Genomic DNA, 26,302 nt, shown 5'->3' on the forward strand with positions numbered 1-26,302 from the left:
ACATGGAGGTTGGATTGGCAGGATCAGACAATCTATTTTTATAAAACAGTTTTAAAAAATACTTATTTTTAGTATTTTATGCAGTTGGGTATTGTTGCTGTTGTTTGTTTTTAAACAAAAACAAAAAAGAAAACAACAAAAATCAGCAAAACTCAGAAACATCAGGTCGAGTTTTGGTGTGCAGACAAACAAGGGAAGGATAAAACAGGACGTGCAATGTTTTACTATGTTTTACTTCCCTCCAACATTTTAATTTTCTCAAGTAGAAACCTGCTTTTTCTCCAGAGCTATGAAGAACACTCATCTACCCATCCCCTGCTGTCTCCAAAGCCCACACTGCTTATTCTCAAACTGAAGATGTTATGCATGCAGAGCCATGGGTTGCTAAGTTTTCCCTATCTCCAAATGGACGTGGAAATGGATTACACTAAGCAACACCCAGTGTAGTTTGGTGCGGCTAGACTAGTGCCTTGTTTTCCGAGATTCTATTTAACAAGGCTTGGGGAGGGGGGCGAGGGTTAATGTTAGTTGACTCCACTCTTGAGAAATTTAGAGTGGGAAGATTTTTCATCTTTTTTGCTCAGAAAGATGATGTCCTCCCTTGTGGAATTAACAGAACTTACCTTGCTTTTGTACCTCTGTTCTCCCAGTTTTAACTGGACAAACATCTCTGTCATGTTGCCTCCTGAGACATTCTTCCCTTCCAACAGAGTTATGCTTATAATCCCATTCCAGAGCTGGTTCTTCCGCAGGGACTCCGAGAGGCGTAAGTTGCGGATCAAGGAGGACTATAAACAAACAAACAAACAAACAAGTAAATGTTGGTTGCTCCTCAGAGTGAGTCTGGCAGACACAGACACAGAAATTACAGCCCACCCACTTTCAGTCTGAAGTCCTTCGGGCTTGGGGGAAAGCATTAGAATTCCTAGGTTTTGCAAAGCCAGGCTCCCCATTCTGTGAGTTGCTTCCACTATAGCAAAAGATGGATGCAAGCAATATGTGGCTTGGGCTCTGGTCTTGGTGGCTTTGGTCTCCCACTCTGGTTGTTGGGTTTATAAGAAGGTAAGGAGGGGGTGGTTTATGTTCTATGGAGGTGTAGTCAGATATGGGGAAGGGGGTGCCTCAGTGGGCCCATGAGGAGACAGCCCTTCCGCTTGAGGGACCAGCCATGTGATGGTATGGCATAGAATGGGGAGGGGAGTTAAGAGGGTAGCATGGGTGAGAGAGGGGGGGTGTGGGAGGAGATAAAACAGACAGACAGAGAGGAAAAGTAGAGGAGAGGCTGACCATGAGCAGAAGGATGGAAGGGAAATGGGGAGATAAGGAATAAAGGGGGAGGAGGGGAAGAGCAAGAGAGCAAGAGAGGAGGAGGGAGCAAGCAGCCCCTTTTGTAGAGTCAGGCATGTCTGCCGTTGCCAGGTAACTGTGGGGGTGGAGCTTCGACAGAATGCTAACACTGGTGAGCTCTTGCATAAAACTCCTTGAACTTGGGGTTTGGATGTTTGAGTAGTTTGAAGAGGAGAAAGTCATTTTTGAAAACAGAGCACTAAGAGACAAAACACTTCTGGGGAATGAAACAATAGTGACTGTGAATTTTATCTCTCCCATTTAAATGTATCCTGTCTCCCCCTCATTCTTTAGGCTAGCACTTTTAAAAGCCCTATGCCAGTGAGAGGAGCCACAGCTCAAAGTGTAGCTCATGGTGACCTAGCCAGCCAAATAGGGTGTGTGACTCTAGAGAACGAGGTGGACGGGATGGGATGGGAAGGAGACTATAAAATCCATTTCCAAGTCCCTGAAGACCAGAAGGATGAGGTAATTCAATCTATTGTCTGTCTTTGTCTAAAAGATTTTATTTATATAATCCTTGAACACAATATAAAGAGAAGACAGAAATCTATTTTGAAATAATAGAGATGATGGCTGCACTTTTCCTAAACTAACCCCCATTTTGCACCTTGTCAGCTCCCACAAAATTAAACGGAATAACTAAGCAGTAGAGCGAATGTCCATGCCCTCACTCACAGCATCCGAATTCCCACCAATCCCATTCCATCCCTCCCTTCATCATGTCTCCCTACGACATTTTAGTGAGAAATCCATACTTGTTTCTACAGAGCCAAAAATGCCACCATGACACTCCACAAAAGAAACCATCCTCCTCCCTTTAGCATTGCGCAGCACCCTGTGGGGCTCTCATAGCCCTCGTCCCTCAGTGGTCTCTTCACACTTAGTGGTTTTGAGTTAGGATTTCCACCTGGTCCACACACTGCGATCGGTTGTCAGACTTCATCGCCAAATTCTGCTTGATAAGTAAAGTGGAACGAGCACGTCTTTCTGTTAAGAGGAAAGGCTCCCTGGACTGGAGAATGTCAATGGAATTGAGTATCAGGAGAAAGCAATGCGCTGCTAGCCCTGTGTAGCCCATTCCTATCATCTGCTTACTGTGTCTTTGTGTTCATTTAGACCCCAATTCCCTCAAACAACAGGTAGTCATAATACATCCTAACGAGTAGTAGGTCAGGTCTGTATTAACAGTATATGATCTTACTTGATCCAACTGTGTTACTCCATCATTCTCAAGAAATGATGTATCATTCTGGATATTTTGCTGACAATTCTGTGTTAACATTAAACAAAAGTACTTGTATAGAAGGACATACTCCTAACTTTTATCCATGATTATCATAATGATTTTCTTCCATGCATGTGTGTGTGTGTGTCTGTGTGTGTGTGTGTGTATGCAAGAGAAAGAGAAAGAGAATAATTTTGAGCTTTGAATGCAGACCAGAGCATGCAAATGGAAAACAATGAAAGAGAAACTCTTCTCTAAGAAGACAAAGATTATTTCTTAACCCTAATTATCATAATAACAGATGCAAAGTAGTTTAAATTAAATGACTTTGTTAAAATTACATCACAAACACCCCACACAACACAGACATGCATCTATGTGTGTCCTCATCTACAGATCTACATACAAACACAGAATATACATTTACACTGTTTTTAGCTTTTGAGTACGTGGGTTGAAATGTCTGCTTTTAAAGGAAAAAATGAGATTTTGATTCATAAGTCCTGCTATAATTCCCTCCTTTGCTGGCTTTTTTTTTTTTCTTCTTCTTCTTAAAAGTTTGACTCCTAACCAACGAGCTAAAGCAAGACCGGTCCCACGGCCATGCTTCAAAAGTTCCGACAGATATATTCCTCCCTCAACGCTGCAACTATTTCAAAATCCCTTTTATAAAACGGGGAGTAATGTCCACAAAGGATCAAAGGGCATCCTACAGTCTGGCAATTGCCTAAGAAAAATGGCAGCATGTCCATGAAATATGCCCTAAAATAATTTTGCAGTGCGGTATGTCCTAATTTCAAATTGGATGTTTACCTTGGAAAGGCCTCTATCTAACTTGTCTATAAAGCAGCCCCACTTAGCTCTGTGAGCTCTCTGAAAATGGAATCCAAAGCTGGTTATTAAGGAGGCTGGAGATGGGTTCCATATGGCAGAACAGCATGGGAGGGCAAAGCGGAGGCCTGCATCAGGCAGGGCTTGGCTGAAGCTCCTGATCTATCCATGGACACTCGTTGTGTTACACCATAACATCTGGATTATGGCTTGTAATGTCCCTGGGAAATATCCTCTTTCCATCAAAGCCTTTATCTATCTCAGTCGGACTTTGAACATTTTAGTATTTAACGCAGTCATGTTTGATCTGATAGACTTGCTCATTCACTGGCCAAGTTTTCTTTTCTTTCTCCCATCCCTCCTAAAGGCAGGGTGGGAGAAGAGAATTATTTATTGCATAGTTCACAAATAGAAAAGAAAGTATGACTTTTATTCTACTCATTTGATCTTAAAAAAACCTTTCACCTGCAAACTACATCTATGTAATTGTGTGTGATCTAAAGGCATTGTTTATATTTTCTTCAGTATTCTTTCCTGGAAAGAGAGAGAGAGAGAGAAAGAGAGAGACAGAGACAGAGACAGAGAGACAGACAGAGAGAGAGAGAGAGAGACAGACAGACAGACAGACAGACAGACAGAGACATCCAGTGTGTACTCTACTGCACGGCCAGGTTAGTGAAATTTATTCTGATCTTCAAACATCCCTTTTCTCCCCACAATAAATTGACTCATCTGCACTCCCTCAGTTAGCTGAACACTCCAGTGTCTCTGTCCCTGCCTATGAGGGAGATTTGTCATCTTAATGCAGCCTGGAATACGATAGGCAAGGAGGAAATGACCCATCAAAGGGGAAACCCACCCCACCTGAGCTGAAACAAACACCAGCTGATAGAGCAAAGTTTCTGGGTCCTGACCCTAATTCCTCCCCAGACAGGAGGGATAAAATATAGTGCATCAGGGTTCTGTTATTTTCCTCCTTCCTCCCCAAGGATCAGAACCTTTTAGTATTTCTATGCAATCCATTCATCTCTCTGTGTCTGGGTCCCCACTCCACATGAACTACACTCATTCTTCTTAGAAGAAAAAAGTGATGGCCATTGAAAGCACATCCGTCAATTATTAATACAAAAATAAAGACAGGGTTTGGTCCTCAGCTTATTGAGCATACTGATTTTCATGCAAATGAAACAAACCCTCCTCCAATAATTTCTTTTCTTCTAAGTTACCATAATCCTATACCCAGGCACACCTAGAAGAAAAGAAGTGTGTATGCTATGGGAAATTCTGCTCACTTCAGGAGGTGTCAAGATTCGTTTCAGAAATCTTAAAAGGTTATCATACAGGTGTGGATTCTCAAAGTGAGAATGAACCACAGGGTTCATATAATGATTTGTAACCTGGTGACATCAAGCTAGACCATGATGTTAGGAGTTAGGAAGGAGGTCTGTGGCCATCAATAGAAAGACTACGTTCAACTGTACCCTCCAAGTCTCAGAATGGAACATGCAAATGGATACCAGAAAATAAAAGAGAAGAAACAAAAGGATGAAGAAAAGGGATTTAAAGATACAAGAGGATAAGGGTCTGCAGGGATGATTCAGTTGTTGACAGTATACAGACAGAAGTTTGGATCACCCAGCACAGCACCCACATAAAAAGCCAGGCATGGCCATGAGTATCTGTTTGTTAGCAGTGTGAGTGTAGATGAAGAGAGAAAAATGGTTGGAGGTAAATTGCCAGCCAGTTTAGGTCAAAAGATTAGCTCTAGGCTCAGTGAATCCCCCTCTCTTAAGGAATAAGGCAGAGATTGATAAGGCAGGATAGCCAAGGGTTTCCTCAGAGCTCCACACAGACACAGACACAGACACAGACACACACACAGACACGCACACAGACACACACACACACACACACACACACACACACACACACACACACACCAGTCACACACATATATAAATACCACACAGAATAAACAAGCATAAATGGCAATGGAAGAGTCTGGAGTTGCCAACACATCCTATCTCCCCATTATGGTTCTAAAGTCTCTGTGACAACACAGGTAGCCAACAGAAGCAAATGCATTGGGGGAAAAAACTAAAAATTCAACCACCACTGTCTGAAAATTGACTAGTAAAGTGGGGCTCCACCTCTGTTGACCATTCCTTTGCAAAGCTGAAGAAAAGCACCCAGGCTATAAAAGCCTTCACTGAAATATTCCTTTCAAGTGTTTTCAACATGCCAAACTACTGCTTCCTGTCAACACTTTTACAGTACAGTGAGAGCAGATCTACACAAGCATGGAGCCAGTTTCTAGAACAGCCCCCTCCTCTGCTACTCCTTACATCATCCAAAGAGGGTCCTGGGCCATAAGCACTGCCAGGACCACATAAAATCCTCAACTAAGAAGAAAAGAAAACTTTCTGTTTCCCACACATACGTGTACATAGAACAAGAGATTTATATATGTAGATGTACTTGTATCAAAAGTCCCGATGATACAAACACTGTCTGTGTCTAGAGTTTTAGAAGTACTGTCTTTATCTTATCTTCTTAGCTATAAGGAAATTTCATCACTCATGTTTTATATGTGAAAAATAAAAAGCAAGTTAAGAAAAGATTTAATAAATAGACTAGTACTGTATGTGGCCAATGACTGTAAATTTGGGACAAGAAAAATACACTGTCTATTATTACCAAGGAATTAAGGAATTGCATCTAAACTGAGCAAGGCAGTGCAATGCCCATAATTCTCAATCTTTGTGGTGAGGTGGGGAGGAAACTGAAGTAGGCTGAGCAGTACACATTTGAGGCCAATTTCAGCTACAGAATGGGTTTTAAGTTACTCACAGATGCATGGTAAAAACTTGTCTCAAATCTAACAAGCACAAAGAGTTTTCAAATAGACTTTAAAAATTATTACAAAAATTTCCAAATGTGTCTCGTTCAGGAGTTATGTTTAGGAACAGGTTGCTTGAACCATAATATGATCTCTGGCTCTTTCCAGTGGCTCCATTAATTTGAATGCCACTGTGTCTCATTTACTCGGGCACTCCAGTCTTCCCAAAAGCTTCCCTGTGCAAAACCTTGGGCCTCTCCCTACTCCTGTGCAGGACTAGGAGATGGTCTCGCTATCCGGCCCTGCAGACCCATTCATCCCACACACTCAAATTCTCTAATTCACACTTACACTCCAGGGCAGCATTCCCACTATAAGATAACGCGCCATGACAAATTTTGGTCTAAGACTGAGTCTACTGCTACTGAGGAGACAGAAATGGTCAGAAGGCTAGGAAGATGGTGCCCTGACTCTCTGCCCCAGAGCACATAGAAACTTACAGAGCTCTAGCGACTTGACAGTCTGACCTGAACATGGCCACAGCTTTCAGAAAGCAGGAAAATCCCAGAAGTCACTGTGCCCTGTTTCATGTTGACCTCAGCTTCTTAAAAGGCAGCAGAAGGGTCAGGGTTGAAACACTCAACATGAGTCTATGCAGGACCACATCTAGACTTACAGACAGCAGACAGCAAATAGACAGAGACAGGGCAAGGGTGGGAGCTCAGTGATAGAGCACGTGTTTAGCCTAAGACCCGGAGTTCTATTCCTAGCACCAAGAGTTAACAATTTAAAAAAATAATAAAGAGAGTGCTAAATGACAGATAATACATACTTTGGAGAATAAGACAGAAAAACATAGATCTACTAGATTTAAATATAAACAACAGACATGCAGAGAGAAGGAGACAGAGAGACAGAGACACAGATTTTTGAACAAAGATGTATCTGACAGTCTAACATACAATTCTAAGCAGGTGAGTTTAACCAAATATAGCATTTAGAGCAACTGTGTTACTATGAGCAGACACTGAAAGACGTGTGCAAATGAAAATGAGTAAATGAACCAACCGAAAGCACGCTGCTCACCAGAGTGTGCCAGGAAACACACAGTGCCCCGGACCTCCTGAATGTTTCTTCCTGTATCAGGGACTCCTTCACACTACTTCCAGGTTCACATACCCATAAGGCATAGGGAGTTCACATAGAGATGTGTACGGTAAGACCTGTTTATCCAGTCGATGGAGAGACACTACCATTTGGGTAGAAACTTTTCTTTTTTACCCTAACTACCAACAGACAAAGCATCCATTAAACTCGCTCCTCTTCCCGGGTGAGGTTTCGTCAGACAGACAATAGGCAGACAGGCAGGCAGACAGGCAGGCAGAGGTCCCTTCAAATTCTTTTACTAGCCTCCCCCAGTTCTTCTATAGCAAAGAAGCTCTATGCCAATTTCTCTCCCGTACTGATCCAGCTGGAGCACAGATGATTAAGGGGACCTAGAAAGTGTAGCCCACAGAGCTCAGCCTCCACAATAACACACAGAAACTGCAATAAAAGTTGACAAAGCCAAAGGGGCCCGAAGTTGGCACTACTAGGCAAGTAATATCATAACAGACGATAAAAATGTTATACTAGTGTGGGTCCTCTCTTATCTCTGATAGCTGACATTTTAATGTGTGAATCAAGAGGTCAAGAAAGAGACATGGCAGGGGTCCTACTCGTCCAAATGGAAATGCGTGGAAGGCACAGGAAATCCATAGCTGAAGGAACATGTGTTCAGACATCTTTACAGACCAGATGAGGAGAGCCCTCCCCACAACTGTGGGTATATGTGAGTGTGTGGGGTGGGGTTGGGGGTGTGTGCGCATGAGCATGCACGAGAGAGAGACAGAGACAAAGAGAGAGACAGAGAAAGACTAGAGCTACAAGCTTTCTATGCACCGCCATGAATATTTTATCCCCATCTCTAGTTACCCTGTGTCCCCCCTCTTGCATTAAACTGTGTGGGGGTCAGAACTGCTGTGAGTATTCTTACGTAGAGCTGCAACAGGTATCACAAGGCACCCAAGTGAGTCTCGGAGCAGCCCTGGCCACAATGACTACTGTACAGCAGAAATGGAAAAAAGAAGTAGATGCCAGTCTGTGATCTATTATATGAAACCCCAATTCCTCCATTCAGTGGTCATTTTAAAAGATTTTCTGGATGGAAGCTAAGCCTATCTTAAAAAGCCACTCTTCTATACCTACAGCATTGAAATCTAGGGCAAAATATCAAAGATACATTTTAAAACATGCCACGAAGACACTCTTACTCAGGAACATTTGAGGCAATCCCCAAAATACAAAAGTTATAAAGAAAGAGAACCAATCATCTAAATAAAGGCATTGTCAAAATCAGACTGAGGTTAAAATCCCGGTGCTACTATAGGTGGCACAGAAGTGTATTTTTCAATATTCACTGCAAAGTCACCTTCATATCAGACATTTTCCAAACATTGAATATAATGTTAAAATCCTAAGAAAGTTTGTATGGGGTGGTGAAATGGTTTAGAAGCTAAGAGTACTGGCTGTTCTTGCAGAGCAGTGGTTCTCAACCTTCCTAGCAGTGCAATCCTTTAATACGGTTTCTTATGTTATAGTAAGCCCCAATAACAAAATTATTTTGTGGCTATGGCCCTACAAATTTTCTACTGTGATGGGTCAAAGTATAAATATCCGATATGTGATATACACTCCTCTAGGGGTGGCGACCCACAGGTAGAAAACCATTCTTCTAGAGCCTCCAAGTTCAAAACCGAGCATCTCCGTGGCCGCACACAGCCATCTGTAACTCCTGGTCCAAGGGATCCAACTCCTTCCCTTGGATTCCAGAAGCAGCAGGCCTGCATGTGTCACATAGGTATGCATGCAGCAAACATTTATGCATACAAAATATTTTTAAATAATTAAAGACATTTGTGGTTTAAAATATCCAAGGGGATAGCATCAGGGAATTTTATCCACGTTTATACTGTTAATGGCAGTGGGCGTATAATTCTCAGGTGACTCTTTTTCATAAGACAATTTACAAGCTATCTCAGTTTCCTCCTTAAACTGCATACTTTGTGACGCAAAGAAAGCGACATCACCGTTGAGTGTTCACCAGTGCATTATCTTCATGTCTCACACGTGAATATCTCTCATGTTCATCACATTTTTATTTGTCTGGAATGTTACTAAACATATGTACTGGCTTTGGGCATTTATTACATTCCTGAGCCCAGCACACTCTGAAGTCAAAATTCCAGAAAGTAAGAGAAAAAATAAGACCCGCAGCTCAGCCTCAACACATAACCCTGTCGTGTCTATATATAAATACGGCTCTCTGGATCCCCTGTCCCCTTCATATTTTTGATATCTTTATCCAAGCCGTCGACATTTTTCCTACCCCTCTTCATTCCTTCGGCCATTGTTCCATAACCTCTCCCGTCCTCCCTAGACTCCAATATTCCCCAGGCTCACAATTTCTGTTTCTCGCCTTTATGTTCTCCTACAAACTGCCAGTGCTCTTCCACAGACCGAAGCTCCCTAAGTAAAGATGGTTATTGATGTACAGTACCGGTGTTTTAGTGCAGTAGCCGAATCAATAAAGGAGAAAATACTGCTTTGTCAGGCTTCACCAAGGCATTCTGGGAAACTTTACTGCTCCGGGTGGTTACGGCAACTCCTAATACAGAGAGCGAGAGTGGACTCCCTTCTCCGGTGAGAAATGATGTTCTCCTACCCTCTAGTGACTGTACAGGAATAAGGCAAAGGTGGAGGAAGTCTGAGATGGCAGCGTACCATTGTTAATCATGCCCTCTTCTGTTTCTGAACGCGGACCAGAGTGCAAGGAAACTAGCGAGGTGGGAGGAGGACCAATTATCTTTTCATAATTCTGTTAACACGTTTGAAATGCAGAAACGCAGTATGTGCCGTCAGATCCGTGGCACCTTCCGATTTCTGAAGCAAGAGAGTCTTATTCACTATATATCTCTCTGTCTTTCTGTGTCTCTGTTTCTCCCTCTCTCTGTGTCTCCCTTCCTCTCAAAAATATTAAGAATTCTGGATTTGGATGCAGACTCCATATTGTATAGAGAAATATTCAACTGAGGTGTTGTGTACTTATAATTAGAAATTGCACATGCACACACACACACACACACACACACACACACACACACACACTGATGTTTATTCAAGTGATTGCCTACAGAACCTCTTTCTACCACAGGTATGAATTAGCCCCAACATTCCAAAATCAAATTCGACAAAAAGCCTAAAGTACTACATCATTTAACTAGAATTCTAGATCTCTCGATAAAGAAGCAAGAGTTGCTAGTTTAAGTTAACGATACTTGGAGGGATTACTTTTAAAATAATTTTCCCATTTAGTTTCCTAATTTACAATTTTTGTAATTTATTAACATATTAAAAAATTAAGTTCCAAGCTCTTTCTTTGGTATTCCTACTTGCATAAGCTGCAAAACACCATACAACCGTTTAGATATATTAATGATCTATAACCCACCAGCACTTCACGAAGGAATATTTCTACTTATCAATTGAGAAACAGTTTTGCTCCAGAATATATGACTGAGACTTACAAAGGCTACCAGGGATTCTGCCAGTCTTCTCCTGGCCTCTGAAGCATTCACATTAGCTTCTCACGCAAAACTTCCTGAAGGGACAGCAGCTAACCATGCCACATTCTAAGTGTTCCAAGCTTAATGAAGTGTAAAATTCTAACATGCCCGGTACATATAAAATGTCACCACTCAAACAAGCACAAGTTCCAACATCTGGTCATGCCCTAACTTAATGAAACTCTAAAGAAAGGTCCTTCGCTCTTTATTTATTAAAACAGTAAGAAGCAAAGAATGCTGTTACAAATCAAGTCTGAGCATATACGTGTGTACGTGTGTATATATATTTATACACACACACACACATATCTACATACATATGGATATATTTATCAAAAATATGAAGTTTTATCCAAATTATATAAAGACAAAAACAAGCAAATTTACCTTGCTGGCACTTAACCGCTTCCGATTTGACCAACGCTTCAATGTATAGTGAAGATATCAAAATGAAAGAGAAACATTGGGTCATTAATATCGCAGTTAAAGTACTTTACAGTCCATAGAATGCAGATTATATTCACATTATTACTCCCAAATCTGAAAGTTAGCATTACCCATCACCCCACTCCCCATAAAAAAAACTAAGCTGTGTAAAAAATAAATTAGAAACAAAGAAATATCACACTTAGGCCACTGTACTAATCATTTCCTCAGAGTATTCAGAATGGATCAGCATTGGCAGACAAATACCATTCAATCTCAGTAAGTACATTTTTTTAAATAAATGCAATAGTATAATAGTATAATAAATCTTCAAAAAGGAGGATATCAGATTTCTTCTACTGACAATGATTTGGGAGCACTGTAAAACTGTTTGTAAATTCTTAACTAATGTCAGTTTATGTTTAGGTCATCCATAAATTTAGTTATAGAAAACATAATTCTTTTGTTTTCAAAGGTTAAATCTTGATAGTCAAAATAACAGGAAAGTATGCAGAACTTATGCCACATGGAAATCTGGCATTTTATAAACTAATTAGAAAATACTAAAAAAGAACTTTAGAATCATTATTGTCCAATTAAATTAACTTAGTTGATTGATCAAGCAAATGTGTGAAGAAAGAAAAAAAGGTTGAAGGTCAACACATTTCATAACATTCTTCTTCTAATCCCTCCTTTGTCCTGAAAAGTCTGCCCAAGTTTATGCACAGTTGAAATTTCCTTTCAGGAAAACCCTTCTCCTTTCCCAAGTCAGTATCCACTAACACGGTGCTCTGCTCTGGCTGACTCACTAGCTTCCTGCCGTTAAAGTGTGGCAAAACTCGTGATACTGCAATTAAATTATATATCTAATCAAGCTAACCACATCTACTATAATGCTCAAGGAATAGAAAAGATACAGGTAAATGGCGTATACACTTAGCTGATGTGTCTCCTCAATCAAGAGAAAACCTGAGAAAGAACAACAGGCAAGAGAAGTTCACTTCTGTTTCACTTGCAGCAGCTAGGGCAAAACAGGGAGACCCTGAGGCTCTCGTTGTCCTGGAGCAATGGCAACTCATCATTGTGCACCTGACCATAGTGCCAGGTGCTACAACCAGGCTTTAAAATAAAATATTCAGGTATTTCCCCAATTAAAGTATCAAGTATTTTCACTTAATCAAGTCACTGAAATTAATGACAACCTCGAAGGGGCATAAAACTACTAGGTCTTTTTTCACTTGGATTTTCTGTAGCAATCACAGAAGATAAAATAGGTTAGGTTATTAATGTGTTGTCTACCTTACTGTAATGCCACAAGCTACCATACACAGAGTATTTCTACCAGGTCTGACACCCATAGTTGATCATGCTAATCCCCATGATGGTACCTTCACTCTTATCCCATACATGAGGGAAACACCTCAGAGAGCTTAAATAAGTCTGTAATGGAGTCTTGGTAGATCTGGGAGTCAAACAGACATAGGCAGTTTGTTGACAAAGACCACAATACTTATTATGATCCTACTCTTTCCAAGAAAAGGGAAGCACAATCCTCTCAGTCTTCCAGTCAGGACCAAATTCACCATACTCAGATATCCAGCACAGACACGAGCTGCAAATCTTAAGAATGTTATTGTCACTTTGGTTCTAAAGCCATAAAATGTGACTCGCTGTTAGCAAGAAAAATGGGTACAAAACTGAGAGTTCAAACCAAAACTCGGCCACAGTTTACACTTTAGTGGAGATGTATAAACCAAACATGCTATGTACTTAAATCTACTGCCCCCAGGTCCAAGGGCTAATCATTTCCACGTTAAAAACCCCAAATTAAAACACCTTTTATTATCCACTTAATATTAATAAAACTAAAAATGTTTTTCTATTTAGTATACCCAAATGGACTGTGATAGTTGTGTAAGTGGAATAACTGTATGCCTTAAAAAAAAAATCAACCCTCCATTACTGACACATTGGTAATGCTTAGATCAATTATATAAAGCAAAAAAATAAAAATAAAAAAAGGAAATTATAATGCAAAGTAAATGAGACAGGCAGTCCTCTGTGTGATTCTGCTTTCAGAGTATAAAGTGCACTGTACAATCGGCTTCTACTGGGCTAAGGAGAGCACACAAGGAAGCAGAGATTCTAACAACGTCAACAGAGGAGGCGGCGAATGGGGCTCAAACATTAAGAGGGGCCAGGCTCAGCTAGATGGAGACAGGGGATACGCTTTGAACCTTGAAAAGGCAGTTTGAGGTGGTATCACAAGTGCAAAGCCCAACCTGCTTCTTACATTAATTGCTCTGCAGCGTGTGATAAATTGGAATCAAACTGCTACTACTTTAAAATCCCAATTGTGGTGACACCGAATGGCAGTTGAAATGCAATAGGATTTCTGCACATAGGTCTAGCGACATGTATAAAAATTCAAAAAGGTGCAGCCATGTTCATGGGAGAAACCAACTTTACCAAAGAAACTGTAAGAACACAATGGCTGGTAAGTGTTCCGCCATGGGCACCTGGTTCGAAGACTTATTCATACTATGTATTAATTTAGCCTAGCACCCACCTCAAGTTCCCTGCCCCTACTATACACTTGCATAGTGTATCTAGGGGCATGGATTCTGAATGAACCACAGCAGGAAGAAAAAGAAGCTAAAGAAAAGCCCCAGGGGACAGAGAAGACAAGGCCCCTCTTCATCCTGGCGACAGTTTCACTGAGGTCCCAAGCATGTATGTTTATTTACATGTAGAATTTTATTCTGTCATTTTTAAGTAAATTATCTTAAGGAATTCAAATTTTAAAAACCTAATGTTTACTAGACACTCAGACAATTGAAAAAATTCCTGGCACACTTTTCCTATTGCTTTAAGGAGTTTACTAGTAAATCTATGATAGTCTTCATTATGAAATAAATTCCAACAGAAAGATTAAGCAACAGCTAAAATGAAGAATATTTACTTTAATTTATAAGGTATTATTAGAAGACTAATTTGTGAACAGGCCTCAGAATTTCATATCGGATTCTATGCAGGTTCAAATATAACACAAATATTCTTTCTCCTGTCACTCCTTTAGCTTTTTATTTTAATCTTTCAGTAAATTGTAATCAAACACATTGTGCTCTTATTTTAATTATTGGAATTATAATGTGCAATCCATGAATATGAAAATGAGATTATAATTTTCATCAGCATGTTTACTTGTAAGAGCAGACTTTCTATCTTATCTTAACGAAATCGAATGCTTTGCTGATGGTGCAGACATTGCCACTATATAGTGTGTGCTAATGAGAAATTTCCGTGTGGTAGATGAGCGAACATTAAAATTTGCATTTTCACAAATGAACACCCCGTGGAAAAGTCAGCAACTAAAAGGAGCAGCAAGTAAAGAAGGCACAGGCCCTGACGTGTTCTAAGTGAAGACTTGATCGCCTCAGAATCTGAATATGTGAAGGGTGCACAGACTCCAAGAATGACTAAAGGAAAACCCTGATACCTAAGAAAACTATACTTCCAAGTGTTTGTTTATCCAGGCAAAACATTCTGTGAATTTCATAGCAATCCTAACCATACCTTAAGTCAGTCAGGTAACTTCTTATTCCCTGGGTTGTCTGTCCAGGGGTTCATGACAGAGAACATACACAATCACACACTGACACTTGATGCAAATGCTTTACTTCTCCCCTTAATACTACGTTGGCAGTCGTCCTGTCGGCTGCAGAGTCCTCAGAAAGCCTTCGCCATGGAGAATTGAAACAGAAAGGTCCACACTTACCTGCCTCTTGAAATCGCCCTGTTTTACAACTAGGTTCAGATTTAGTACAATCACACCCATATCATCTTCTAAACTGTTTGGATCTTCCAATTTTAAAATGTGTTCAGTAGTCCTGCACGCAAAAACACGGCATGTGATTTTTAACACTATTTGGCAATAGGACATGATAGTACACAAGGAGCTTATGGTAAAGGCCCCACTCCCTCTGCATCAGAACTAGATATGGTGAGGTGTTTGTGGGGAGCAGGGTGTGGCTAAAGAATGTTTGGCAAAAATAAATTTTCTGGGGAGAAAAGACTCTGACGTTATCAAAGTTAACATTGGTCCACTGATTTTCCGGCTCTATCAACAAAATAATGTATAAAAACAGATAGTTAAATTATGGACCTCAGTATTAAAAAAAAGTCTAAATAAACACCATTTAATATAAAGGTGGGTTTCTCTAAATCCCATTGATAATGATTCAAGGTAAAAATACAGTACCTGTTAAGTTCAAGATCCCTCAGAACGACAAAGGCAGAACCCATGAAATCAGACTTGGTTAAGTCTCGATCATACACCTAGAAAAGGGTTTGGGTATTAGCACAAAAGGCTGTTCAAACTGGCTGGATTCATCCCATTACTAAGGTAAAGAATAGGCTGGAGACTCTAAAGTCCATCTTTCAATCATTACCATAATTTGAACAGTGAAGTAGAAGAAAGATCTAGGCAATCCAAAACAGAGAAAGAAGTTGCCTATTTTGCCAACTGCGCTCAAAACAAAAGCAAAAATGACTTTTGAAGCAGTGGTCCAATACAACAAAATATTACACACCGTGGACTCTTTCTGTAGTTTAATTGGCCTCTCATTAAAACTTAGCATTTTCCATGGTGAGCAAACCTGCCAATTAAATAGAAATTTGCTAACTATTGTACAGCCGAACTAGTCTGTGCTCAACTCGTACAGTTCTAGCCCAGATGTTGGAGTAATTGATGCTTACACCTGGTAGCTTGTAGCTCTATTATGTATAAAGTTCATTCTAATGAGAACAGTGTCTACACTTGTCACCACTTCAGGGCCAGTAATAATTCTTCCACACTAAGTAAGTTTAAATATAGCCAACAAGGACATTATTTACACAGTACACAGTAACTTTGTAGCATATGCATCTCCCTGATTTGAGGGAAACAAAGTCTCATAAAGAGCCTAAAAAACAATTCCTCCTGCAGTATTAATATTTTAATCCAGCCTCAAAGAATAATGGTGGGATTCATTGAGGCAAGTTTGCTTTTAAGGAGACCTGAGAGCTGCAGAAGAATAAATATTTTGAAGGGAGGAACTGGTTTGAAAGCCGTCGGGATTATTACCTTCACACGGAGCTTTTGATCAAGGCTTTGTATTGGCAAGACAACTATCTCATCCCAAATTGGATTCAAGTTCTTATAAATCACTTTACTTTTGTACAGTGTCTTCCCGTTCAGCTTAAATTTCACATACGGATCACTCGTGCCTTTAAAAGAAAAAGGAGAACAAGACAGAATTTTAAAAGACATGTAAAAATCTAGCATCTCCACAATTCAAGATCCTCCCCACAGTCCCCAGGCCCAAAGCAAGCCAGAGAACACAGGGAGATCGCTGTCTCTTTGTGCAGGAGTGGGAAACCCTAGAGGTGTCGCAGGAAGGGAGAAGCACTACAATTTAAGGCCAAATGACTAATTCCATTTTATCTTTTAGTGCTTGAATATGAATGGGCCCTTTGAGCTTTTTTTTTAATGTGGTTTCATTGTGCATATGTCACCCCTCAATTGCTCACAAAATAAATTCAAAAAAAAAAAAATCAAGGCAGTGTCAGGAGTCCTGGGGAGAAAACTTCACCCCTCCTAGGATCAGCATAAAGTCCATGAAAAGAGAAAGAAGTCACTTCCAAATATTTAGCAGATGGTTAATTCAACAAAATCTTACCCCTTAAAATATAATCATAATAAATAAACCAGTCTCGGCAACCACCGATACAAACGACGGTGTTAGGGGACGAAGCCTGGGAGCCAGGGCACAGAGATTAAATCAACAGACCGGGCATTCTCTGCTGCTTCCTCACACCTGCACCAAAGCTGCATACATTGTCCACACCCAGGGCCAGCTGAACCTCACATCAGCCAGACCCTCAGCTGGCCTCAGAGCTGACAGAGCTGACCCTGGCGGCCCCTCCTGGGGAGCTTTGAAATGGATGCCAAAGAGAATGAACAATATCCCTCGAGTTGATACAACCCTGTCCCCAGACAAAAAAAAAAAAAACCTGATGGTAGAGCCTCCTTCGAGTTTCTCAGATCAATTAAAACAAAAGAACCTTGGAAGCATAATACACGAATTATGTGTTGTGCCTGTGCGTTACATGAATGTGTGGATCAGCCAAGGTGCTAAGGATAGACGTGCTCGTCTGTATGGGGTCAGCGAGGAAACAAGAGAAAATGAGCAATCTGCAGGGAGATGGGGAAGGCCTATCTGCTCAAGATGCAACTAATGTAGCATCTTACGCTTTACAAAGCATTTTACAAAGCTTGCGCCTTGTAAAAGTAAGGCTTTGTGATCTATCGTGAAACCCAGTCCTATGAAGACGCATGCAAGGGCCTCCTGTTAAATTCAGGGCCCCAAGACAGGCTCCAAGAATGTTCACTGAAAGGAATTTCTGATATGAAAATCAATGTAATATCATCTACAAATATTATAGCATAAATTAACTCCCCTACTTTGCTGCAAATCTTACCTGTCATTAAGAACTATCATTCCTTAGCAGCCTGACACTTAGGCACCACTCAAGTTTCCACATAGCTTTAACAGTCAAAAGCATTGAAAGTAAGTGGGATACCTCTCCCAGCTATTTGAATGGGAGGGGGCATCACTATAGACCAAGACGGTATACATTAATAATGTCGATAGCTTTCCTAAAGCAAGAGTTTTCTGAGTTAGCATTTACGTAATACAAAGGCACTAACTTTAAACAAAGAAATTAAAATAAGCTACAAGAATCATGTGTCTAATTCTAACATCTACAGTTTGGCAGCACAGGAACAGAAGCCCAGCCTTCATTGGAAACACGTACCCATGCTGAACAGTTCTTGAGGGCTAGTAAAAATAAATGCATTCACAGCCACTCAGTGGAATTCTCACTGGTGAATGAGCATCTGCTCACCCCTCCTTCAGCTGCATGAGAGAACACCTCTGGCTAGTCAGGCTTTAACAATCATCCTGATATATATATATATAAAAAGTGGGGGGAAACTATAATAAAAAGAGGCCTTTAATTAAATGAAATTGCCACTCTGGGATCAGACCTTCATGCTTGTCAGCGTACTCTCAAAATAAACATCTCAAAACTCGGCCTCTGTGGTGTCACTTTCTCACAGGCAAGGCATACTGGGTAATCCCCAAGCATCTTGACAGCTACATAATGTTCAAACTGTTTCACGGGTGAATGGCGGCAGTTGCATGAAAAAAAATATTAATGTCTGGAATTAATAGAAAAAAAGGACCAGGGTTTACAAAGCCAAACAAGGAAAGAGGGTGTCAAGTTAGTGCAGTGTTAATTGTTAGAGAAAATTTGCGAGGAGGGGGGGTGGGGAGCGCGTGGTGATTTTTTTTTTTCTCTCTGAGCCTAAGTGCCTGACTGTCAGGGAAGTGGCATCTCAACTAGGCAGGTTCTGAAAGGGGGCCAGGCAGCTCAGGAATGCTACTCCCACATTATACAAATGCCGAGCTGACACCTGAATGGGTGGACTTTAACCTTCCTCACTGGGAGCTTCAGATACAAAGAGTCTCTTTCTTATGGTCCTTGATACTCTTAGGGGAGAAGGAAGCAAGGACTAGAGACCAGCCTGTGCCTCCATAGAGCCCCAAACCATGACTCTTAGGGCCCAGGGCCAATCGCCTTCTCCCACACTAGATGGACTGTGGCTTTCATAACAAAATGTCTACATGCACAGATTCAACCAACCATATTTTTTAAATATGTGAAATGAGTCCTTACTAAGTACATACTCCTGAACTAGTCATTACCCCACACACAGCACAACTGTTTATTTACATGGTGTTGATATTGTATCTACAGATGAAGCAAAACATGAAGAGAAATGCAAGTAGGGTATACAGAATTTTTATGATAGTTTACATATAATACCATAGCTGCACATACACATATATGGCAGTTATATACAATGTTCTATATAAAGGACTTGCACATTCATAGATTAGAGAATCGACAAAGGCACCAGAACCCCATACAGATCCCTGGGAATGGAGGTTTCTGCAAGAGATACTGGTAGCTGGTCATAATCCCTGCAGCAGGGAGGCACGAAGAACTATTTGAATCATAATTATTCCTGCTTAAGGAACATCCCACTAACCTAGGGATGCTCACTCTCCCTTCACATGTACCTGTCAACCATGTCACCAGACCACAAATACTTCTGGTCTCTTCCAAGTCTTGCTATTCGCTAGATAGCCTAGGTATCACAAAGACATATCGACAAAAGATTCCACTCTTCTGAATCGGATAGCAAGGGTACCCCACCACATAGCATGTGATCCCAGGGGATAAGGGTCAAAAGAAATAAACATGGTGTGCAGTTCTGCTCAGTAGTATGTAGGACATGTAGTTCCTACCTCACTTGTCAGTGAGGGTCCAAATGAGGGAGGCAAGAGGGGAAATCAACCTGGGAGCAAACAGGAACAAAGGTCATTGGAACAGACGGGAGACCCCCAAAATAATTAGAGTTATAATGTTAAGCAAGCATTTCAGTGAACCCAGAAATTGAAGAGAAAAAAAGAAAAGAAAAGAAAGAAAACAGATTACAACAGGCTGTTTTAAGTCAGAGACCAAAGTGCCCTTAACAGTACAATAAAGGCTTAGTTATTATTCTGCAAGAAATGTGGGTGTTTTATTTCCTGTTCCCGGCCTTTTTATTTTTTTTTAAAGTAAAAGTAACATATGCCCACAATTTTGAAAGGTATGATTTGAAACAAAGCCCACATCCTCTTCCTGGCCCCTGATCCTATTTGTCTGGTGTGATATCCACAAGCAGTTTCTTGGGTGTTTTACAAGACTATGTAAGAATCGTTTCTAAATGACTGCATTTTCTAAAGTAATGTGCCCTGAAGCTAGGGTCACACCAACATTATGCACCTCCTGGTGTATTTCCAACTAAACACATCCTTGCTGCGCTACACCAGGGTAGGCAAGTGGTTGAGGTTTTACCTATTAGGAACAGGAGTTCGACTGGCAGGCTTCAATATCTATCCTGGAATCCCAGTTTTATAGCAAGTTTGGAACACACGAAGTATGACAAAGGCTCATTCTGGATCTAGCAGACATAAAAATTCTTCCTAAAGCTCATCCAACGTAGGGGTGGGAAAGTTGGCTCTGTGGAAAGGAGAGCTTGCTGCTCTTGCAGGAGACTCCAACTTGGTTCTCTGAATTCACTTTGGGCAGCTCACAGGGGAGCTAACACTTACTTCCGGCCTCCGAGAGCACCCACATACATGCACAGTACATACAAACACAAACACCAACATATAAATAAAAATCAAGTAAATCTTCTAAACACTTATCAAACTCTGAGCAAACGATGTTTTCATCTCTTTTCGTATTCCTTATTTTAAACCTTTATTTTAATGTTAGCGGGGGGAGGGGAGGGAGAGCCTACCTCTCTCTCCCCTTACCCTCAACCCTTTCAGTGGCTTTCCTGCTACAACATCTATTTGTTTGTCACTCAGTTGTTCCCATTACTTTGTCACCTTTTTGTGGGCTCAGCTCATCTTCTGGCTGCAACTGGAATGAATTCTTCCTTATGGAAATTGCTCACCAACCATACAGCTTGTCAGAATTTATTTAACAAGTTATTACTGGCCATAAGTTATTTTTGTTTCTTATTTAACAAAATTAACCAAGGTCTGGCTTCTGGCTTTGTACTTTCACATCCTGCTTAGAAGCATTTTATCCCCCTTAGCCCTAAGATTTTAAATTAATTCAGCAGTGTTTCTTCCCATTGATTTTTTTTTTTTGGTACATTTTCTTTTTTTACACTTAGGTTTTCGGTCCATCTGGAGTTATTTTAGTATGAAGAGGAAGGAAATTTAGGTTCACTCAGGAGGAGAGGAAAGTGATCAGAGCCAAGCTTTGCACATATAAATCTGACAGCAGCTTATAATTTAGAATGAAGGAGAAGGGGGACAAAGCAAGGACATCTGGTAGCTCAGCCTAATGCTGTAGGAAACAGTTGAGAGAGGTAGAGCAGAAAGCTGAGCTCAGGCCCTAAGAAGCTCATGTGGGGACTGAGGGGGAGGGAGAGTGTGGGATACGGGGAGGAGGGGCTCAGTAGTTAAAGTGCCTGCTGAGAAATGTTTTCAGATCCCCAGAACACAGGACTGTGCCTGTGCCGGGTATGCATGGCATCTTATCTATAACTCCAGACTGAGGGAACAGGCATCCCAGAAAGACTAATCATATGAACATTGGTTCTAATTAAGGGCCCTACCAAGAATAAAAATATATCTGTATTTTAATATATTTAATATATGTATTTATTATAAATAAATTATATTTGTCATAATAAATTATAAGCTATAAATTGTACTAAATCTATTTAAGAATATAACATGCTATATAAATAATAAATAATGCCATTATATGTATTATTTATAATGATACATGTTTAAATATAATAAATTACATACATATTTATATACACATATATAAATACATAAATATATTTATTGCATATAAATATATAAGGTTGATTCAAGTCATCAACCTGGGACCTCCAAATTCACACACACACACACACACACACACACACACACACACACAGACACACACAGACACACACCCCATACACAAATGCCTTTAAAAATGGAAAATAAAAAAACAGGGTATGGTGTTCTGCACAATGAAAGGAGTGTGTCACCAGAGTCATTTGAGATGGTCCCTCCATGTTATCACCTGGAATTTTTAAAACATGCAGTGAAATATTAAACCCCATTTACAGGACCAGTAAGGTGGCTTGGTGAGTAAGAGAGTGTATTCCCTAAAGAAATCGGTCACTAGTACTCTTAGTGCAAAGGAATTGACTTTCAAAAATTGCCCACTGACCTACCCATATGCCTCAGCATGCATGAAACTACACTCACAAACAAGAGAGTGTACAAACAAGAGAGTGTACACACACACACACACACACACACACACACACACACACGCACACACACACACACTAAAAATAATAGTTGATGATAATAAGCAAAAGTCTCACTAACAGATACAGCAGTATAAATAGGACTTAAAACTTTCTCAGAAGGCACTTACGAACTAATTTGAATATAGAAAACAATGCCTGGAATCTCTATAAATGTGACATTAAATCCATCCACATCTGAGCTGGCAGAGAGAAAGTCGTATGACTGTGTCACACCCGGTTCCCCACGGGGACGTTGAAGTTAGTGCACAAACATCTTGTGAGTAACTGTGTAATCTTGAATAATTCACTCAATTTCCTTGTACTATACTATTCTCCTTTGTAATTCGGGAAAACTACCATTCTCAAAAGATTCCCTTGAGAACAAACAAGCCAATCTACTTTAATGATTGCCAGCTCCAGAAGTTACCAAGAATGCCTCCTCGGAATGACTAATTTTAGCATCAGTATTGAGTTAAGTTTAAAAACGGGAGAGCAAATAGCCACTTATGTAGTTCTAATGTCCACTTACTTTATTTTAATGTCCAAGGTAATTCACATGACTAATTCCTTCCTATAAAGTTTCTTTATTGCTATCTCTGAAAGCATGGACTTCTCTATCACCTTCTGTGTGAGGAGATGGGAAGAAAAAGTATCATCTTAAATTCTTCACTCAGAATTCAGAAATTCCACACACTCAGGCAAACTTCTCTGAAACGTTCTTAGGTGTTCTGGAAGGAAATAGGTATATACAAACTTTAAACTTTTAAGTCCCCATGAACATGGGTTTTTTCTAAAAGCCCAGAGATCATTCACTGAGGACATCAGGGTACTCTAGAAATCTAGACTGGCAGTACGGGGTCTGAGAGTTCTGCCAGTGAGGCTGGTGAAATTTAAAAAAAAAAAAAAGACAACTTCCAGGATAAAACAATAAAATGAGAGGAGAATATGTCAGTTATGACATCTGCATAGGAGCACAGTGGAGTCATGCAGACACAACAATGCCTGCACACGGCATCCCTAACAGTTCCATTCAGAAACCAGAAGGGGAACAGAAAGAAAGAGAGCAGTTCCCTTGATCATATGAAAAGGAAGAATCATTCCTTACACAGCTATGAGTTCAGAAGAATCCTAATCCAGGGATCTTCCTGAGAACCCAACCATCTGTAGCTGTGTCCCAGCCCAGGTTACTTCTGTAGACAGCAGCTATCTGGTTCTGGAATCTGCTTTTTCCATTTTCAACCGCAGAAGAGCTGTGTTCTCCTCAATGTTCCACTGCCCTTAAAACATGACTTGCTAATGTCTCTACCCTAACTGAACAGGAACGACTTCCCTCCTTTAAGGGGACGCCTCAGTATAAAATCTCCAGTGGTCCCTTGAGCAAGTTCTGGCCCTGGTTGGACTTTGAGAAACAATGGCTTCAGGCAGTGCGCAGGTCTGTATGGTAAAAATAAGCAGGAATATCCACTTTACTGAACAATGTTCCAGGAATCAATTATGGCAGAATTAATTATGAAATTCATAAAAACCCCTGTGAGATAAATAACAGAATTTATCAATGCTGCAATAAAGCAGGCACTGAGCGTTTCTGGAGCCATTGGGCTCTCCTAGCCACAGGACCGCCCGTGCAGATCCTTCAGCCACAACCAATACCGCCTGACTCTACCCTCCGAGAATCTGTTTGCTTTAACCCTGGATTTTCTTTCAATTTCATCTCTTTCTCACCATTACTCTTCCCTTTTTAGGCTCCATAGCCTATGCTTCAACATATCCTATACCTATCACTTTGTTTGCATAACAGTTTTGGAGAGAGCTGGAGTTTGTAGAGTTCAGTGGCTAAGAATACCCACTCTGGAAGATGATGACCTGGATTCAAATGACAGTACCTGCGTGGAGCCCCGCACCCTTCCATCATTGCACTTCTTTTTTTTTTTTTTTTTTTTTTGGTTCTTTTTTTCGGAGCTGGGGACCGAACCCAGGGCCTTGCGCTTCCTAGGTAAGCGCTCCACCACTGAGCTAAATCCCCAGCCCCCATCATTGCACTTCTAAGTGAATCTCACACCCTCTTCTGGCTTCCAGCATCTTCTGCTTCCATGAGTTCTAGACATGCCGAAGGTACACATACATACATGCATACAAGGCATACTCTTATAAACATAAAATAAAATATTAAACTTAAATTAAACCAAATTTTAAATACTTGTAACATACTACTCTGATTTTGCCTTCCTAACCCATTGCTAAGCTTTTTTAAACATCCAGATTTTATATATATATGTATATATATTTATGTGTGTGTATGTATGTATATATGTATATGTATGTATATATGTATATGTATATCCATCCTTTATATCCATGATTCATATGTGCATATGATACAATAGCAGGGGACAAATCACATACCACACCATGTCTGATAACAGACACCATCACCAACATAGAGAATTCCCACAGAAGCAGATGAAAACTATGCTAGGGTAAGTTCATGTCAGTGGTGAAGATGGGTACAGCACATACAGGAGTCATTCCAGGCCTACTTTCCTTGGTCCTTCATGAGCACTGAGAAAGGTTTATGTGGAAGCTGGCTCATCAGAATAGCATGTACCAAACATCCCAAGCACGGCAGGAGTGAGTGGAGTCTCAAAACAAAATAAAGCCCTAACAGTTCCCAGTGAGCCCTCAGAAATGGATAAACACAAAGGCTTTTAGGAGCAGCATGTCTTGTGGGATCTATGCAGGGTGGGAAGGAGGCCCAGACAAACAGATACCAAACTCAGCTGTGTTCATTTGTTTTACTGTTTGAGCAAGCACTGACACAGTCAGGCATGACGGAAGGCACCCACGCCACTGGATGGGGTTTGCATCCAAGCAAGCTTTCGGGGTTGCTCCTGACACAGCAGCCCACAGGTTTTTAGCCTGCTGTACATGCATAGTGAGGCTCTCATGCCATCTGGTGTTCAGAGACGGAACTCCAGAGAGAGGCAGAGCTGAGAGCTTGCAACATCAAAAGGGGCTCATCAGGTGGCATAGATGATGTCCCACTGTGATGAGCGCCTGACTCTTGCGCGAAGGAACACGACGGCAGAAATCCAGATGATGCCAAGGGCGCACCACTGGAATGTATAATGGCACGTGCGTGTATAGTCATTGCAAAGAGGCAACGTAATCGTTAGGGAAAGAAAGATTTGCCCTTGTTCATCTAAACATCATTGGGGGAGGGGGGCACGACTAAGTTTTTAATTCAGGTCCTAAAATTGAAGAGAGAGAGAGAGAGAGAGAGAGAGAGAGAGAGAGAGAGAGAGAGAGAGAGAGAGAGAGAAATGAAACATACAAATGGAAAATAAAAAAGGAAGAAAAACAGACAGAGATGTTGAGATGTCTGGGCTAATGTGACTGATGCAAGGGGCCAAGGCCTCTGTAGACGTGGAAACAGAGATCTTCAGAATAGGAAGTGAAAACAAGCAACACTTTCACAACAGACACAATTCACAATCCCATCTGTGAACACACCCAGCAAACTGTAGAAGCAGGGGGCCATTCCACACAGAAGAGGACTTGCAAAGATGAAAGATTAAATCTCAACACACATACTTAAATGTCCAAAATTATTGATGCAAACACTGATTTGAGGAAACAAGAGGATAAGGCTTTTCCTCTCCCCAATTGGCAAAGCTATTCTACAGTCAACGGAGATAATAGAAGTGAGCCGCTTCATTGCTTCTGGTGAGAAAAAGCCTTTCTGAGGAGCAAACTGCCACTTGGGTAATGAGAACACAGAGCAAGTCAGGTGACCATGGGACTGAAGGAAATCTATGCAAATCTATAGCTGACTTGCAAAGAAGCTATGACCAAAGTTGTATACATGGGCACATTTGTGGGAGCATGATTTGTAATATTAAAATTGGAGGGCAGCAAGATGGCTCAGTGGGTAAAGATATTTGCCACACCAGTTTAATGACCTGAGGTGGATTGCCAGAACC

The 26,302-nt window shown here is 40.8% G+C and overlaps 1 protein-coding gene across 6 annotated transcripts in view; it reads right to left on the reverse strand.

The window, feature by feature from the left end:
- The window catches only part of Mctp2 (multiple C2 and transmembrane domain containing 2), a 232,954-nt gene that overhangs the window by 136,543 nt on the left and 70,109 nt on the right, over positions 1 to 26,302 (reverse strand). For 4 of the 6 annotated variants that reach the window (XR_005505581.2, XR_005505582.2, NM_001191625.2 and 1 more), the window contains exons 5-9: positions 16,461 to 16,603; positions 15,597 to 15,673; positions 15,114 to 15,225; positions 11,297 to 11,332; positions 624 to 788 (exon numbers count right to left, since the gene is read on the reverse strand). Coding sequence is in view for 3 of the 6 variants with exons in the window: in NM_001191625.2 (NP_001178554.1) it covers positions 624 to 788; positions 11,297 to 11,332; positions 15,114 to 15,225; positions 15,597 to 15,673; positions 16,461 to 16,603 (533 nt within the window). In the remaining 3 variants the exon portion in view is untranslated. Of the gene's footprint in view, positions 1 to 623; positions 789 to 9,843; positions 11,190 to 11,296; positions 11,333 to 15,113; positions 15,226 to 15,596; positions 15,674 to 16,460; positions 16,604 to 26,302 lie in introns of those variants that run through there. The other 2 variants (XM_017589163.3, XM_008759526.3) reach the window with 2 other exon arrangements.

The sequence above is a fragment of the Rattus norvegicus genome, chromosome 1 (assembly GCF_036323735.1).
Source record: "Rattus norvegicus strain BN/NHsdMcwi chromosome 1, GRCr8, whole genome shotgun sequence".
NCBI lineage: Eukaryota > Metazoa > Chordata > Mammalia > Rodentia > Muridae > Rattus > Rattus norvegicus.